This window comes from Gekko japonicus, unplaced genomic scaffold (genome assembly GCF_001447785.1).
Source record: "Gekko japonicus isolate JY-2015 unplaced genomic scaffold, Gekko_japonicus_V1.1 scaffold277, whole genome shotgun sequence".
NCBI classification, from domain to species: Eukaryota; Metazoa; Chordata; class Lepidosauria; order Squamata; family Gekkonidae; genus Gekko; species Gekko japonicus.
In genome coordinates, this window is record NW_015168055.1 from 1068910 (window position 1) to 1087697 (window position 18788).

Below are 18788 nucleotides of genomic sequence, written 5' to 3' on the forward strand. Positions count from 1 at the left end.
TCTATGCATTAAGCCCTTATTAAAGGAGCAAGGCTCCTTGCTGGCCGTCCTCAGTCCCACAAAGGTATCTTTTTAAAGGGACTGGACACAAAGCAAGGGAGGAGAGTAGCAGATCTCTTACCTGAGCACCATTCCTAGTTCTTTGCAGGGGACAGTTTCATAGGTCACACACACCTAGAAAGCAGTATTTATCAATGTAGACTCCAGCAAGCTTGAAGAAATCCTCCTTCACCATGCAGAGCCTTGGCAAAGATGGGGTATTTTGCTTCCATTAATTAGGGCATTCACTTCATCTTCTTTAAGGAAAGCTGGGAAAGGACCTAAACTCTAACATTCTTTTATCCGTCACAGACATTGCAGGGCCACTAGCAGGATGGCGCCACATCTGTCATATGGGTTCAGGGTTGCCAGCTCCAGGTTGGGGAATAACTGGAGATTTCGGGGATGAAGCCTGAGGAAGATGGGGTTTGGGGAGGGGAGGGACTTCAGTGGGGTACAATGCCATAGAGTCCACTTTAGAAAGTGGCCACTTTCTCTCTCTCTCTTTCATCTGGAGATCAGCTGTAATCCCAGGGGGTCTCCGGCCACCATCTGGCTGTTAACAAAAGCACAGGGCCTGCACAGTTCAAGGACCAAAAAATTACGAAATAAACTGTGCAGACAAACTGAAACATAGGTCTGTATATTGTAAATGATGATCAGACAATATCAAAGCGGAATATTTCCTACACGAACACATAGGTGCACAATATACAGATCATTCAACAGAACTACATAGTACATCTACATAACAACCACAATGCATAGTTCTAAGAACAATACTTGATTTGGATATATAAAGAGATTCAAATAAACAAGCAGTTCCCCCCAAAAAAGACTCTTCTAAGCAAATGCAGATAGGTAATCAGACACAAACGGTTCCAAAAGAAGATCCTCTTTACAAGGGAGCTAGCTACAGTCTGTCTCATTTCACTTTCAAGCTTCATCAAAGTAGTTTGACCATCTGGATGCTGGCAGCCCCATGGGTTGCCTTGAAAGCCTTAAGACTCTGTTAAAGGCCTATCTGCTCCTACAGAGCATCGTGCTTTGATTAAATGAACCCTAATGTGTGGAGGAAACGATCAAAGCTCAGACATGCTCACAGCCCAGATGAGCAGCCCAACAGCAGTCTGGCCCTGTCTGGGCTGAGTGCAGCAAGACACCCAGTCCCAAGGGAGACTCCACAAGGGGTCAAACCGGAGCCATGTGGAAGTACTTCAGGTCACACTTCACAGGACTTGCCCCCCTCCCCCCTTCACACTGTTTATTGGATATATTATATTGTTTTATTTTGTTCTTCTCTGATGGTGTAATTCAATTCTATTGCATTGTTCATTGCCTAAATGATGAAACCTAGCCTTACTGCACGGTTTACTGCAGGTATTATACTGGTCTGTCTTTAAGGCATTGTTTGATAACAGTAATTCTTCCCTGTCTCAATGAGAAAGCTCGATGATAATGAAGAAATATCTAAAATGCTTGAAAGAGACCACAAGTGTGGCATATTGATTGGAGTGTCAGACTAGGATCCTAGAGACCAAGGTTCAAATCCCCACTCCACCATGAAAGCCTGGTGGGTGATTTGCACCAGTCACACACACTCTTAGCCTAACCTACTTCACAAGGTTGTTGTCAGGATATAGTGGAGGAGATGAGACTAATGTCATATCATGTTTCTTGCCCTGATACTCTTTTTGGCACTTATTTTGCTAATTCTAGAGAGAAAGCAGATCACTTTTGATGTTGGAGCGTTTCTGTTGCAAAATGATAGAACGTGATCTAGGTGTGTTCTTAAACTAGTTCAAGTGTTATCATCTTCATGAAGCCATTTTGCAGCCTATAATGTTCTCTTATTTTTTTCCTAAGAATCTATATTCTTTCCATAATTAACAATAAGCTCCCCAAGAAAGTACTATATGGGGAAATCAACAGTCGCAAGTTCAGGAGTGTGTCAAACAGACCACCTGCAAGCCAGATGCACCAATGAAGCTAAGCCCTTCTGCTTGGTGTGAGCAGAAGGACAGATGCCTCAGCCCTGAGTAAGCACCAAACACCCCCAACCCCTCTATTCACACTGAAGAATGACTTCCAGTTCCCTTCCCTCTCTGCATCTAAGTGCCGTGCAGCATGCCTGCTGCAGCCGGGGAAAAAACAGCTGTGTGTGAGCTGGGGGTATCTATACCATTTTGCTCCCATAGAGCAGAATGGGAGCTCTCTTATTGGTGTTTCCACAACTACAGAAGTACATCCCCCCATTGCTTTGATGATCATAACTGAACTGCGCCAGCGTGTCTGCTGCAGAAGCCACTGACACACACCACCACAAGCTGCCCGAACCTCCAAAAACCACGTGGAAGGTTGTGGGAGATTCATTGCAGGTGAGATCGCATGAACCTTGGCTCACGAACCAGGTGATTTTTGTCATGAATTTAGGTTCATGGACTGGTCTGTGCTCATCCATAGTCCCGACTCCCAAATATAAAATTATATTACCAAGCAGCTGGTCTGTTCTAGATCATGGACTGGATTAAAAACCCAAGACATAGTATAGTAAAATTACAATCAGCAGACCTTGATGAAGGCTTACACAATTATTTATGGATTAAGACATCAGCTAAAAAGATCATAAAGAAGAGTTATATAATCAGAGATGGACTTTTGAGAGTATACTTTAAATGCCAGAATTTATTGAGCCCCTCAGACTCTCTGCTTATGTCCCCAATAGAAGCTTACCATGATAAGAACACAAGAAATAAAAATGTTTTTAATATATAGCATGATGATAAATACTCAGGGGAAAATCAAGTCTTGGCAAGATATCAAAGATGAAGGTATAAACATTCAATGGCTGCTATATTATCAATCAGTCTCAAGACTAAAGGAGATCATGAGCACTTAAGGTGGAGTTCTAAGAGATGTGACTAAATTTGAGCAGCTTGTCATAAAACAAAAAGAGCATTTACTATGATGGATATATAAGATTTTACTCCAGCTAGAAATGGAAGATGAACAAGTGAAAAAAAGTATGATCTTAAGTGGATGCAAAACCTTAAAGAACAGATCTCTATGCAACAATGGGAACAACTATGGGGAAAATATATCAAATTTACAATCAGCCAGACATTAAGAGAAAATTGGTAGAAAATGTTTTTAGATGGTATATAACACCAAAGGACATTGAGAAAGCATATAAAAACTACAAAGGAAAATGCTGGAAATGTCAAGATATAGATGGAACCTTCTTTCATATGCGGTGGACTTGTAAAAAAGCAAAAAGATTCTGGAAAGAAATACACCGAAAAATGCAGAACATATTAAAGTTTAAATTTCAAATGCAAGCTAAGCTATTAGGTGTTCCGCCTAACAAATTACCAAAAAATTTAGAAGAGATATTCAAAAACATGGTGACAGCGGCTAAAACTATGCAGCAAAATGGAAATTAGACATCTGTCCACGTTTAGAAGAATAGAAAAATAAACTTGTTGAATATGCAATAATGGCAAAATTGACAACCTACTTGAGAAACAGGTCTATTACAAAATGTGAGGAGATGGAGCATGTATTATGTGTACTATGATAGCAGGAGACAAACTTAGAATGAGAAGCAGTCTAAAATATTATATACAAATGTATGGTCACGAAATAGAAGTAGAATTAAATGTAACATCTTGAATACAAATGGGTTTTTGATATGAGATATATAATACACCTTCCTTCACACCTTATTATTTGTCTGTTAAAAGTTCTAATGAATATGTAGAAGTGGCAAAAATATGTAATATTGAATGCATAGTAATTATGAAACTAATGATGTAGTCAAAATAGATTAATTATGAAACTTAAAATGTTGAATATAATCATATCCCAACAGAAGTATGAACTATCATATATTATAGGTAATACCTTAAAATTATAATGAAGGGGATGTAAGGTAAAATATTTCCTGTTTTATACATTTTGTATTACAGGATTGTCCTTGACAAATGCAATTATGTTGTATAACCCCCTTTTTTTCTTCTCTCCCCCCCCCCCCCCCCCGTGTTCCTAAATAAATAAATAGATTCCACACAAAATTAAAATCGCTCTATATAGCTGGGCAGGGGCAGATTTCCTATTATTATGATGAAAATTTATTTAGGGAGATAGAGTTCAGTAAACGCATATTTTTCTGCCTCCATCTCTGCGAGCTATTTTAAAAAATATAAGTAAAACGCCAGTCCAGAGCGGAGGTCCCAATTTGATTATTTGCTTCAGGTGTAAAAATGCTTAATGATGGCACTCTCTATAAATGACATAACAGGAGAACATAACAAATCACACTGAAAGCAAAAGAGAACTAAAACCTCTTACCGGAAGCTGCCAGCTTTCATCCAAGAAACTGGAATTCTATGAATGAAGTACAGGATTATGTGAGAAGATAAACAAGAAGTTGTGAGCAAACTATGCAGATGCAAGAACTTCTGTCCCCTGAGCATTACTTTCTTGGCACCCCCTTCCCATGACAGCCTGAAATGCCCTGAAATCCTGCTCCCAGGAGAGCTAACCCTGTATTTGTTAAGCGAAGCAAAATGCAACCTACATACCACAGTCAGCTATTACTGTACCTGCACATCAAGCGAGAAACTAATTTCTGTCACCACCAGCATCATAGACAGGAAAGGCTCTGGAAAAGGAGAATAAAGACTAATGGTCACCATCTGATCTCTGACAGACATTATTTATCAGTACAGTAAATCCAAGGGATATTGTCTAGGCCACAATAAGATAGGGAGTTTCAAATTTTGTCACAGTAAGAGCAGGTAAAGTTCTAGCTTATGTCAAAAAACCATTAATACCATAAAGGGCAGTTTTCTAAGTTAGTAAACATAACTCAAGACAGACTGAAGGGCAAGAATATCAAAACATAAAATCTTGTCAGGTCACATCCAAAGATGCCCTTCCACATGGAAGAATCTTCCAGCCACAGGAATCTTCTCTGAATGGATTCCTCTGGGAACAGACAGGCTCCTTTAGATTCAAGCCTATGAATAAAAGGTTTTCCCCACTGAGTACTGTGACTAGAATGTTGCCTAAAGAGACACAGGCTATCTGACCATCTATTTTGCCCTTATATGGAGAAAGGTCGATGCTCTGGTCTGTAGGTCAAATCAAACCACATGCAGAATGAATTCAGAGAATGGAAAACTACATAGCGGCCCTGGGAGGGATCCAGCAGAACATTTCAGCTGACAGAAGGGGGGTGCAATTTTTACCAATTCCCCCTCCCTCTTTCAAACCTCTAACTTCCCCCTCATTCTGTTCATGGGGCTCCCTTGTCCCCCAGGAACAGCATTTCAGGAAGCATTCTGACCTTCAGCAGAAGGCGGGAGGCAAAGAAGGTTCACTCTGCTAGTGGGAATTCCTTCTGTCAGTGGAGATTCTGTAAAGGATACAGGTAGGGTTGCCAGGTCCCACCGGGCCACCAGCGGGGAATTTGGGGGGCGGGAGTAGGCTTGCCAGATCCAGGTTGGGAATCTCCTGGAGATCTGGAGATGGAGACCCTTCAAAGTATCCATTTTCTCCAGGGGAACTGATCTCTATAGTGTGGAGATGAGATGTAATTCCAATGGATCCCCGGGTCCCACCTGGAGGCTGGGATCCCTAGATCCAACCCACTGTGTGATGTTCATCATAGTACAGAGAAGAGATCATTTGCAGCCCCCAGTTACATAATTAATCCCAGTATTTGCTGCCTCTACATAACTCCTTGGATTTCAATGGAAGTGTGGGAATGACAACTCTGGATCTCATCAAGGTGCTGTAGACAACTGCTTCTCATGGCTACAGATGTCACATGGACAGCTTTTTAGTGGCTACTGTGTGGCACTCATCCAAATCTCAGCATACAATCAATAAAACCCAAATGTATTGTGAATGAATTATAGCCTTTTGTGTTTGAATAGAAGAGTGAATGATAGAGTGACTGTAAAAGAATCAAAAAGGACCCAGTAATGGTAAACATGAAGCAACAGAGATAACAACAGATTCTCTACAGAAGGCTGAGAAAAGACAATTGCAGCCTGGCGAAACCAAGAGTCAACACCCTAGGCAGGGCTCTTTTTGTAGAAAAAGCCCAGCAGGAACTCATTAGCATAATAGGCCACACCCAACACCAGAAACTCATTAGCATATTAGGCCACACCCCTGACAACACAGCTCATTAGCACATTAGGCCGCACCCCCATGTTACCAGAAGTGTGGTCATCCAGCCACACCCACCTTTTGCTTCTTATTCTGTTTACCTTGTTTGCGGTCAAAACCCAGGGCTTTTTTTGTAGCAGGAACTCCTTTGCATGTTAGGCCACACACCCCTAATGTAGCCAATCCTAATGAGTTTCTGCTGTTGGGTGTGGCCTATTATACTAATGAGTTCCTGCTGGGTGTGGCCAACTCGGGAGCCAGCCAGAACTCCGTTCCTGCAAGTTCCTGCCCAAAAATAGCCCTGATCCCTAGGTGTTAAAAGAGGGAGTCAGCAAAAAAGAGCAGACTTGAGTTTCTTACAAGTTAGCAATGTTACAGAGTTTGAAGCTTGCAGGCTAATTAGTCTCAACTGTAGTCTACTAAGATGCCAACCCTTGGAAGAAGGGAGAGCCACAGAAACATGAAAGAAAAGCAGTATTGAATAAAGATAAAGGGAAATCCCCCAGCAGCTTTATATCAGTCTGACACAATGGTGTGCAGCACCCTTACTATATTCCATTTCAGCAACTATTTGGATCACGTTTCCTTGTTCATTTGCACCTCCTAAAAGACCTCAAATTTGCAACATCTTCACCCATAAAATGGACCAAAGGGAGAAACGATGATAAACTTGCATCTCCCAAGCAACTAGCGGGGTCTCTTTGCTTCATATAGAGAGCTGCACTGGGAAACTATTAGACTTGCAGCACCTAAAACGTATTGGAGACTGAGTCCTCAGTCTGAGCAAGGGAACAGGACATTCAGGATTCTACACTGCATTAGAAGGTTTGTTCTCCTTGCCAGGTATACCACCTTGAGCTCCTGGGAGGAAAAGTGGAATAAAGACACAGTAGATAGACCCTGGAACAGAATGTTCACCTAGCTAGATACTGCACAGATAGCTTATAAAAGGACTGGCAAACTGTACAACCAGGAAAAAGGAAATCAGAACAAGAAAGGTTAAAAGCTGGAGGGCACAGAAAGTAGATCACTGACAAAGGAGACTTGAAGCTATTTCCAGAGGTAGAGAGAGCCTCGTGGCTTACTGAAAGGCTTATGTTTGAAACACAGTGGCTGAAGGTTTACCATCTTAAAAGAAGTTTGTCACCTAGCATCTTTTTTTCCTGGCACTGGAGATGTATCAAAAGAGGAGGGGTTATATCTGCACAGTGCTCCTCTGTGCTTGCCATTTGGCATTTTAGCACTAAACTGAAAAATGCAGGGAAAATTCCATCCCCCCATACCCCTTTTCCTCCCATATTTCAAGGAGCTTGAAACCTGGAGAACTCTTTACTAACATCATGATTCTAGTGATGTGCAGAATCTATTGCATGCATTAGCCCTATGACTGTACCCTGTCTGTAGTACAGGCATGCAACAGCACCATCTGGCTGACTAATCTGCAAATAAAAATTAAATAAATATATTGCTTGTTTAGCCATACTAAGGTACCTTATACTGAATCAGACCCTTGGTCCATCGAGGTCAGTATTGTCTACTCAGACCGGCAGTGGGTCTCCAGGGTTTCAGTCTGAAGTCTTTCACATCACCTACCGCCTGCTCTTTTAATAGGAAATGCCAGGGATTGAACCTGGGACCTTCCGCAGGCAAAGCAGAGACTCTGCCACTGAGCCACAGCCCCTCCCTAGCCAATCTGGGCTCAGCATACTTACAAAACAACTTCCGCTCCTAATTTTACCTGCAACCTTTAAGGTTGGCTAGGAACAGTATTTATTGTTTAAAATTTTATTTTACAGCATTTATTTATCTACTTTGTCTTCTTGGTCATCTTCTAGGTGCAGAGTTGAGACATTTTAATTCAAAACTAAGAATAGTACAGAATAATTAGCATACTGTTACTCCTCACAAGCCCTCACAACGGGGCAAGCTGTAAATCTAAATAAATAATAAACAATGTCCTATAAAATTAGCAGCCCTTGAAAGCAAGATCTTCAGCTTGGGAAATTCCTGGAGATTCGAAGGTGGTGCCTGGGGAGGGTGGAGTCTAGAGAGCAGAGGGAGCTCAGAGAGACTCTGATACTATAGAGTTTGCTCTTGAATTTGCAATTTCCTCCGGGGGAACTGATCTCTGTAGTGTGGAGAGGAGTTGTAGTTCTCCAGATCCCACCATGAGGTTGGTAACCTAAACATAGGTTGGTGTCAAGGTTTCAGTTTTGCTTCACTTAATTTTGCTTCACTGCTTTCCTTGCCATGTATTTAGGGGGAGGGTATTCCTGAGGGGAGTGCGTGTATTGTTAGAGAGTATGCCAGTAGTAAGGTAAAGGTTTCCCCTGCTTGAAAGCCAGTTGAATCCGACTGGGTGCATTTGAATAGCTGCTGCCAGCACTCTGCTGGGGGAGGCCTCTATTTAAGGAAACACCTGGCCAGAGGCAGAGGAGACCCAGCTGAGCTCTGAGCAGGAACAGGAGCAGGAGACAGAAGGGTGAGTGGTTTTTTATTTGCTTTCAGCGGAGAGGATCCAGCTGAGGATTTTGGTGGGAGAACTGGTCTGGGAGTGTGTGGAAGCGCTTGGAGTTTTTGCAGATTCCTGGCTGCTTGAGAGAGGAAAGGGCATTGTTTGACTGTGATTGACTGCAATTGAGAGGAAAAGGAAGGGGCATTGTTTTTGCATGTGATTGAGTGCCTGGGTGCATTTGAATAGCTGCTGCCAGCACTCTGCTGGGGGAGGCCTCTATTTAAGGAAACACCTGGCCAGAGGCAGAGGAGACCCAGCTGAGCTCTGAGCAGGAACAGGAGCAGGAGACAGAAGGGTGAGTGGTTTTTTATTTGCTTTCAGCGGAGAGGATCCAGCTGAGGATTTTGGTGGGAGAACTGGTCTGGGAGTGTGTGGAAGCGCTTGGAGTTTTTGCAGATTCCTGGCTGCTTGAGAGAGGAAAGGGCATTGTTTGACTGTGATTGACTGCAATTGAGAGGAAAAGGAAGGGGCATTGTTTTGCATGTGATTGAGTGCCTGGGTGCATTTGAATAGCTGCTGCCAGCACTCTGCTGGGGGAGGCCTCTATTTAAGGAAACACCTGGCCAGAGGCAGAGGAGACCCAGCTGAGCTCTGAGCAGGAACAGGAGCAGGAGACAGAAGGGTGAGTGGTTTTTTATTTGCTTTCAGCGGAGAGGATCCAGCTGAGGATTTTGGTGGGAGAACTGGTCTGGGAGTGTGTGGAAGCGCTTGGAGTTTTTGCAGATTCCTGGCTGCTTGAGAGAGGAAAGGGCATTGTTTGACTGTGATTGACTGCAATTGAGAGGAAAAGGAAGGGGCATTGTTTTGCATGTGATTGAGTGCCTGGGTGCATTTGAATAGCTGCTGCCAGCACTCTGCTGGGGGAGGCCTCTATTTAAGGAAACACCTGGCCAGAGGCAGAGGAGACCCAGCTGAGCTCTGAGCAGGAACAGGAGCAGGAGACAGAAGGGTGAGTGGTTTTTTATTTGCTTTCAGCGGAGAGGATCCAGCTGAGGATTTTGGTGGGAGAACTGGTCTGGGAGTGTGTGGAAGCGCTTGGAGTTTTTGCAGATTCCTGGCTGCTTGAGAGAGGAAAGGGCATTGTTTGACTGTGATTGACTGCAATTGAGAGGAAAAGGAAGGGGCATTGTTTTGCATGTGATTGAGTGCCTGGGTGCATTTGAATAGCTGCTGCCAGCACTCTGCTGGGGGAGGCCTCTATTTAAGGAAACACCTGGCCAGAGGCAGAGGAGACCCAGCTGAGCTCTGAGCAGGAACAGGAGCAGGAGACAGAAGGGTGAGTGGTTTTTTATTTGCTTTCAGCGGAGAGGATCCAGCTGAGGATTTTGGTGGGAGAACTGGTCTGGGAGTGTGTGGAAGCGCTTGGAGTTTTTGCAGATTCCTGGCTGCTTGAGAGAGGAAAGGGCATTGTTTGACTGTGATTGACTGCAATTGAGAGGAAAAGGAAGGGGCATTGTTTTGCATGTGATTGAGTGCCTGGGTGCATTTGAATAGCTGCTGCCAGCACTCTGCTGGGGGAGGCCTCTATTTAAGGAAACACCTGGCCAGAGGCAGAGGAGACCCAGCTGAGCTCTGAGCAGGAACAGGAGCAGGAGACAGAAGGGTGAGTGGTTTTTTATTTGCTTTCAGCGGAGAGGATCCAGCTGAGGATTTTGGTGGGAGAACTGGTCTGGGAGTGTGTGGAAGCGCTTGGAGTTTTTGCAGATTCCTGGCTGCTTGAGAGAGGAAAGGGCATTGTTTGACTGTGATTGACTGCAATTGAGAGGAAAAGGAAGGGGCATTGTTTTGCATGTGATTGAGTGCCTGGGTGCATTTGAATAGCTGCTGCCAGCACTCTGCTGGGGGAGGCCTCTATTTAAGGAAACACCTGGCCAGAGGCAGAGGAGACCCAGCTGAGCTCTGAGCAGGAACAGGAGCAGGAGACAGAAGGGTGAGTGGTTTTTTATTTGCTTTCAGCGGAGAGGATCCAGCTGAGGATTTTGGTGGGAGAACTGGTCTGGGAGTGTGTGGAAGCGCTTGGAGTTTTTGCAGATTCCTGGCTGCTTGAGAGAGGAAAGGGCATTGTTTGACTGTGATTGACTGCAATTGAGAGGAAAAGGAAGGGGCATTGTTTTGCATGTGATTGAGTGCCTGGGTGCATTTGAATAGCTGCTGCCAGCACTCTGCTGGGGGAGGCCTCTATTTAAGGAAACACCTGGCCAGAGGCAGAGGAGACCCAGCTGAGCTCTGAGCAGGAACAGGAGCAGGAGACAGAAGGGTGAGTGGTTTTTTATTTGCTTTCAGCGGAGAGGATCCAGCTGAGGATTTTGGTGGGAGAACTGGTCTGGGAGTGTGTGGAAGCGCTTGGAGTTTTTGCAGATTCCTGGCTGCTTGAGAGAGGAAAGGGCATTGTTTGACTGTGATTGACTGCAATTGAGAGGAAAAGGAAGGGGCATTGTTTTGCATGTGATTGAGTGCCTGGGTGCATTTGAATAGCTGCTGCCAGCACTCTGCTGGGGGAGGCCTCTATTTAAGGAAACACCTGGCCAGAGGCAGAGGAGACCCAGCTGAGCTCTGAGCAGGAACAGGAGCAGGAGACAGAAGGGTGAGTGGTTTTTTATTTGCTTTCAGCGGAGAGGATCCAGCTGAGGATTTTGGTGGGAGAACTGGTCTGGGAGTGTGTGGAAGCGCTTGGAGTTTTTGCAGATTCCTGGCTGCTTGAGAGAGGAAAGGGCATTGTTTGACTGTGATTGACTGCAATTGAGAGGAAAAGGAAGGGGCATTGTTTTGCATGTGATTGAGTGCCTGGGTGCATTTGAATAGCTGCTGCCAGCACTCTGCTGGGGGAGGCCTCTATTTAAGGAAACACCTGGCCAGAGGCAGAGGAGACCCAGCTGAGCTCTGAGCAGGAACAGGAGCAGGAGACAGAAGGGTGAGTGGTTTTTTATTTGCTTTCAGCGGAGAGGATCCAGCTGAGGATTTTGGTGGGAGAACTGGTCTGGGAGTGTGTGGAAGCGCTTGGAGTTTTTGCAGATTCCTGGCTGCTTGAGAGAGGAAAGGGCATTGTTTGACTGTGATTGACTGCAATTGAGAGGAAAAGGAAGGGGCATTGTTTTGCATGTGATTGAGTGCCTGGGTGCATTTGAATAGCTGCTGCCAGCACTCTGCTGGGGGAGGCCTCTATTTAAGGAAACACCTGGCCAGAGGCAGAGGAGACCCAGCTGAGCTCTGAGCAGGAACAGGAGCAGGAGACAGAAGGGTGAGTGGTTTTTTATTTGCTTTCAGCGGAGAGGATCCAGCTGAGGATTTTGGTGGGAGAACTGGTCTGGGAGTGTGTGGAAGCGCTTGGAGTTTTTGCAGATTCCTGGCTGCTTGAGAGAGGAAAGGGCATTGTTTGACTGTGATTGACTGCAATTGAGAGGAAAAGGAAGGGGCATTGTTTTGCATGTGATTGAGTGCCTGGGTGCATTTGAATAGCTGCTGCCAGCACTCTGCTGGGGGAGGCCTCTATTTAAGGAAACACCTGGCCAGAGGCAGAGGAGACCCAGCTGAGCTCTGAGCAGGAACAGGAGCAGGAGACAGAAGGGTGAGTGGTTTTTTATTTGCTTTCAGCGGAGAGGATCCAGCTGAGGATTTTGGTGGGAGAACTGGTCTGGGAGTGTGTGGAAGCGCTTGGAGTTTTTGCAGATTCCTGGCTGCTTGAGAGAGGAAAGGGCATTGTTTGACTGTGATTGACTGCAATTGAGAGGAAAAGGAAGGGGCATTGTTTTGCATGTGATTGAGTGCCTGGGTGCATTTGAATAGCTGCTGCCAGCACTCTGCTGGGGGAGGCCTCTATTTAAGGAAACACCTGGCCAGAGGCAGAGGAGACCCAGCTGAGCTCTGAGCAGGAACAGGAGCAGGAGACAGAAGGGTGAGTGGTTTTTTATTTGCTTTCAGCGGAGAGGATCCAGCTGAGGATTTTGGTGGGAGAACTGGTCTGGGAGTGTGTGGAAGCGCTTGGAGTTTTTGCAGATTCCTGGCTGCTTGAGAGAGGAAAGGGCATTGTTTGACTGTGATTGACTGCAATTGAGAGGAAAAGGAAGGGGCATTGTTTTGCATGTGATTGAGTGCCTGGGTGCATTTGAATAGCTGCTGCCAGCACTCTGCTGGGGGAGGCCTCTATTTAAGGAAACACCTGGCCAGAGGCAGAGGAGACCCAGCTGAGCTCTGAGCAGGAACAGGAGCAGGAGACAGAAGGGTGAGTGGTTTTTTATTTGCTTTCAGCGGAGAGGATCCAGCTGAGGATTTTGGTGGGAGAACTGGTCTGGGAGTGTGTGGAAGCGCTTGGAGTTTTTGCAGATTCCTGGCTGCTTGAGAGAGGAAAGGGCATTGTTTGACTGTGATTGACTGCAATTGAGAGGAAAAGGAAGGGGCATTGTTTTGCATGTGATTGAGTGCCTGGGTGCATTTGAATAGCTGCTGCCAGCACTCTGCTGGGGGAGGCCTCTAGGCTTGCCTGGGCTCCCCACAGTCGTGGGGCGCCCGGGCAATCCAAGGTAAGGCATGGGGTGTGGCCTAATACGCTAATGAGCTGTGTTGTCAGGGGTGTGGCCTAATATGCTAATGAATTTCTGCTATTGGGTGTGGCCTGTTATGCTAATGAGTCCCTGCTGGGCTTTTTCTACAAAAAAAGCCCTGGCGGTGCTCATCTCCATTTCCAAGCTGTCCAAAAACACTTCCGTGGTCATGTGGCTGGCATGACTAGACACTGAGGTGCACGGAACACTTACCTTCCCACAGAAGCTGTACCTATTTATCAACTTGCAATTTCTTGCTTTTGAACTGCTAGGTTGGCAGGAGCTGGGACCAAAGACAGGAGCTTACTCCATCATGCGGCACACTCGGGTCTCGAACTGCTGAACTACCGACCTTCCAGTCTGCAGTTCAGTGTCTTAACCACTTGAGCCACCACAGCCCTTATGCCATTAGTAGCCATAACCATTTCTTAAGTTGTGCCCCTAGGCCTTTTCTCATGGGATTTGGCCTTGGACACCTTCCTGCTAGGCTAGCTTAGATAAGGCACCATATATCTGTCAGGGTTAGTAACCGTAAAGTTCTTGGGTAATATGCCTCATCCGTTGAACAACACCCAGTCGTTGTTTATGGAACAGCTTTATTTGGTAGAAGGAAATGCCAGAAGTTGAGGGCAAAGAACAACATCACACCAGCTGAGAGTCAGACGAAACACCCCATTGTATCAGGTTAAACACATTCCACTATAATGGAAAACTACCTACTTAAAGGTACAAACACATTGCAGTAACACTAGGGGCTGACTGATGACAAATGCATGGGGTGGGAGCTGCATTTGGTTTTACCTATAACCTGAGCTTTTTCGTGCGCTTTTTTTAGTCCTGACAAAATTGAAGTCCCTGATGTAAACGTATCTCTAATAAAGCATCAATGCCAATGCCAATGGAGAGTGTATTAACTGGGAACCTGACAGTTGGATCCAAACCTTGCTTTTTCTCTGGTGGAAGTACCCTTCTGCCAGTGGAGAAAGTGGAGCCATTTTCAGCGATTCTCTCCTCCCAATGCAGATTTCTACAGTTCCCTCAGTGCAACTGCTGGGGGGGAATGTTCCCTGAGGGGAAGCGGGAAGGTTATGGTCCACTTGCTGAGCTCTAGTCATGCTAATTTGGTCCACGTGAATGCTTCCCTTAATCCACAGGTGCAGTTTCCAACAGCTTCCCCTTCCCCTATCAGGCTCAGGTAAAGGTTCCCTCGCTTGAAAGCCAGTTGAGTCCGACTCTAGGGTTGCGGTGCTCATCTCTGTTTCCAAGCTGAAGAGCCAGCGCTGTCCGAAGATGTTTCCGTGGTCATGTGGCCGGTATGACTAAACACCAAGGCGCACGGAACGCTGTTGCCTTCCCACCGAAGTGGTACCTATTTATCTACTTGCAATTTCTTGCTTTCGAACTGCTAGGTTGGCAAGAGCTGGAACTAGAGACAGGAGCTCACTCCGTCATGCAGCAACTCGGGTCTTGAACTGCTGAACTACTGACCTTCCACAGCCTGCAGTTCAGCATCTTAACCACTTGAGCCACTGCAGCTCCTAATTATCAGGCTTAAGCACCCCTTAAAAAGCCACTGCTGACTGTCAGCAAGGCTTCCAGAACAATACATCATGTGGGGGGGGTGAAGCAAGAAGAGGGAACCATCCCCCCTCCTTCCAATACTCTGAATGTAATACCAAAGTATACGTATTTTTACATATACTTTTAGAAAAATATATTCAAAAATTCCAATCAATAATATAGAGAAAAATCAAATTAGATACACAACTTTTCACAATCCAAAATGATACTGAGCAAGTGAATTTCGACTACAATCAGATGGGTAGGGTTGAACTTTGACCTCAACTCCAAAAGCTAGAAGTTCAGACTTCGATTTCAAAAGCTGAATATGAATATGAGTTGAACTACAGTTAATCGCTTCAATGTTATTTCAGTTGAAATTTAGCTTTTGAAATCACAGTCTGAAATCCAAGTTGTACTTTTTGAAGCTGAAATCAAAGTTCAGCCTTACCTACCTAACCACAGCTGAAATTCAGCTTCTGTGTTATCTTGCAAATTGTACAATTTTGATGGCCTTTTTATTTTTCTCTGTATAACTGATTGTATCCATATTTCTGTACACATCTATAAATGTACATATATAAGTACACACACTTAGAGCAAACGGAGAAGTTACAGTGACCACAGGTCAAACCCTTGGCTGTCAAAGCCATTTTAGAGAAATATTTGGCCATTTAAAAATGCTGTGAATCGGGCCCTTAGCATGGTGAGACCAGGCAATCTTGTACCTTGCCCACACCTTTTCAAGTGCCAAAACTTGGCTGTTTTGACACTTGAAAAGGCATGGGAGGCCACATTTTTCTCTAAATGGTATTGGAGGCCACAGGTTGGGCCCTGCCCTGTCCACCATAACATCTAGTTTGGCCCTCAGTGTACTGATTATGATCCTCTCTTTCTTTACTTGGATTATTTTGAGGTCCCTTTTCCCCTGTTTTTCTGCTGCATTTGGACAGTGAATGCTGCCATTAAATGTATGGTTTAAATTTCAGAACCCAGTAGCTGGACCATTTTCACTAGCCTAAGTTACAGCCTCATTCAGTGCTATAATGCTGTTTTCAGAAGTATCATTCAAACTGTGGCTCAAAGTATCATGAAACCCTCTGAATGCAACAAGATGCTGTATGGTTGGGCCCAGAAATCTTACCCAAAAAGTCTTCATTACCCAGAATGGAGATCACTGGATCATACCACTGAAATCAGATTTTTTAAAGGTAAAAAAACATAATTAGCACAATTTAAATGTTGGTCACAAAAGCATCAGAAAGATAGATGAATTATTGAAAACTGGAGAATGTGGAGAGCAGCATTAATTAGCTACTGAGAGATCAGATGCTGAGAGATCAGACACCTCTCAACTAGACTAGAAGGCAAAATCTAAAGGACCACTGTAGATTCTTCATCATTTCAGCCCAAAATAATAAACTGAAGCATTTAAAGAATAACATTTCAAGCCTAGATATGGTTAAAAAAACTGACTTGAAGACTGCAAATATGAGGAATCCCATCACTTGAATATTAACATAGGAATATTAGGCATTAAGATTTGGGGGTGAAGCCTGGGGAGGACAGGGACCTCATGGGGGTACAATGTCATAGAGTTCACCCTCCAAAGCATCTATTTTCTCCAGGGGAACTGATCTCTGTAGTCTGGAGATGAGGTGTAATTCCAGGGGATCCCTAGGTCCCATCTGGAGGTTCGCATCCCTAAGTAAAGGCCTCAGATTGCTTTTAAGTCCTAAATAAAGAGTATTTACACAGATATGAGGTGGAGTGTTCTCATTATTCAAATTTCTTCCCTCCCAATTTTTTTTCTGGATTATTTTATACTAGGAAAAAGGCTCGTTGTGGAAATAAATACAACAAGCTCTAGAAAGAGGCTCTGGACGGGTGCCCTGGCCTTGGACACTCAGTGTCAATTTGCTGTGGCGACCTCAGCAGGGTATAATGACACTGAGTCCACCATTTTCTCCAGAGGAACTGATCTCTGCTACCTAAAGAACAGTTGTAATTCTGAGTGATCTCCAGCCCTCACCTGGAGATTGGCAACGATGGCTCCCCAGGAGGGAATGGTTGGTTTGGAGGGTGGAGTCTATGGCTTTGTACCTGTCCGAGGTCCCACGCCTCCTGAAACCTCACCCTCTCCAGGCTCCACCCCTCACACCTCCAGGAATTTCCCACCTGGAGTTGGCAACCTTATCTCCTTCCCAGCCAATCATCAACCTATCTTTATTTCCTCCTCACTCTTCAGCTTTCCACCCCCCACACACCTGCAGCCTCTCCCATGCTCTGAAGCCCTGACTGCTACGTCACATTGGCTGTCATACGGGGGCCACCTCAGCAGCATATAAGGATACAGAGCCCACCATTTTCTCCAGGGGAACTGATCTCTGCCATCTGGAAAGCAGTTGTAATTCTGAGTGATCTCCAGCCCTCACCTGGTGATTGGACACATTTTACCTCAGAACAGCAAACTGTTTAGAATGTTAGAGGCAAAAGTCAATCAAGTCGCATATGCAAACGACCTCTGTGTTCCGAGGCAAAGGCCAATGAGGCTGCATATGCAAATAACCTCTGTGTTCTGACTGGCTATAGGGGGGAGAGGAACAGCAAACTGTTTAGAATGTTGGAGGCGAGACTCAAGCAATGCAGCCAGTGGATAGGGACAAATTCTGAGTGACACACCAGGGCGCCAACCAATTACGGAGCGTGTGGAATGTTCTAGAGAAGTGCCACCACCATTCGGCTTTTATTTATATTATTTCATATTCCTACCTCAAGCAGCTTGGGAGCTCTGCCTAGCTGCTGAATAGCCACAGCCAGTAATTTCCCACTCAAAGCCTGACGCAGGAAGTACCGTCCTCGGCCTTGTGCTGTGAGCACCTTCTCACAAGAATTTGTTTTCTCAGTCATGATTGACAGAAGGGTTGTACTATATTGGGAAAGAGAAGACAATGTTACACTGAGCTTTATTTGACTTTTCAACTTGCTTTAACAAAAAGGAATGTTACCCAAGTTCCACTCAAAATTGGAATGATAACAATTCAGGCTGAGAAATTATGTGCCCCCTTCAATTCCTGCCTGAATACATCATAAGGATCAGCAGTAAGTATTACAGGAATAATAAATTCTGCTCCAGAGGAAAATACTTCCCCCCAGCATGGCTACTATATATGCTTGAAACAAGATAATGAGAAAGCAAAACACACAAATTAGGGCTCGAGGCCTGATTAACACTACGAGCACCTCTAATTATGGCACAACTTTAGTACAACACTTTATGGATTACAAAGTAACAGGTTGAAGAAAAACAGTGTGGGCAAGACAAGAAGCGGAAAACCAAGATTCTTTTGTTTCTTACATTTTTACCTTACCCTTCCCCCAGTAAGCTCAGTTTCCAATGGCCTTTTATCCTCACAGCAATCCTGTGAGACAGGTTAAGCTGAGAGATGGTGACTGGATTATGGTCAGCCTATTAACTTTGTGACTAAATGGGGATTTGGACCAAGACAAGTTAACATTTTACCCACTGGCCCACATTGGCTCTCTCTCTGTCTTATCTCTGTGGCCTCACAAGCTGCCGCTACAGACCACTTACTTGTATTTGGTCACCTGGTGAGGAAGCTGTTCTATCCAGTGCCAATAGTCTCTTTTCTTGAAACCCAGAACTGGTTCTGCAGAAAACAAGAACACTTTCTTTGACAAAACTGGTAAACTGTTACCTTGCACAACCAAAACCACTGGTATTATTTTTATGTTTTTTGTAATGCAGGGAGATTTTGATATCCGCACAAAACTAGCTCTGAGGAAATGGAAATTAGAGCATATTTACATCAGGCATCACCACTGGGGATTCAAAGTGGTGTTGTTGGTTGCCACTGTTACAACAATCGGAAAGATGTAATGATTGTATAACCTCTACACATTTTGCATGCAGCTTTGTCAGGGGAAATCTACCA

General features: G+C 44.7%; 1 protein-coding gene across 1 annotated transcript in view; it reads right to left on the reverse strand.

Moving 5' to 3' along the window:
• Nucleotides 1–17742, reverse strand: part of LOC107113171 — a 40262-nt gene extending 22520 nt beyond the window's left edge. The window contains exons 1-2 of the mRNA XM_015414444.1: nt 17605–17742; nt 122–174 (exon numbers count right to left, since the gene is read on the reverse strand). Of these exons, the coding sequence (XP_015269930.1) occupies nt 122–174; nt 17605–17742 (191 nt within the window). The remainder of the gene's footprint in view (nt 1–121; nt 175–17604) is intronic.
• Nucleotides 17743–18788: the final 1046 nt, after the last annotated feature.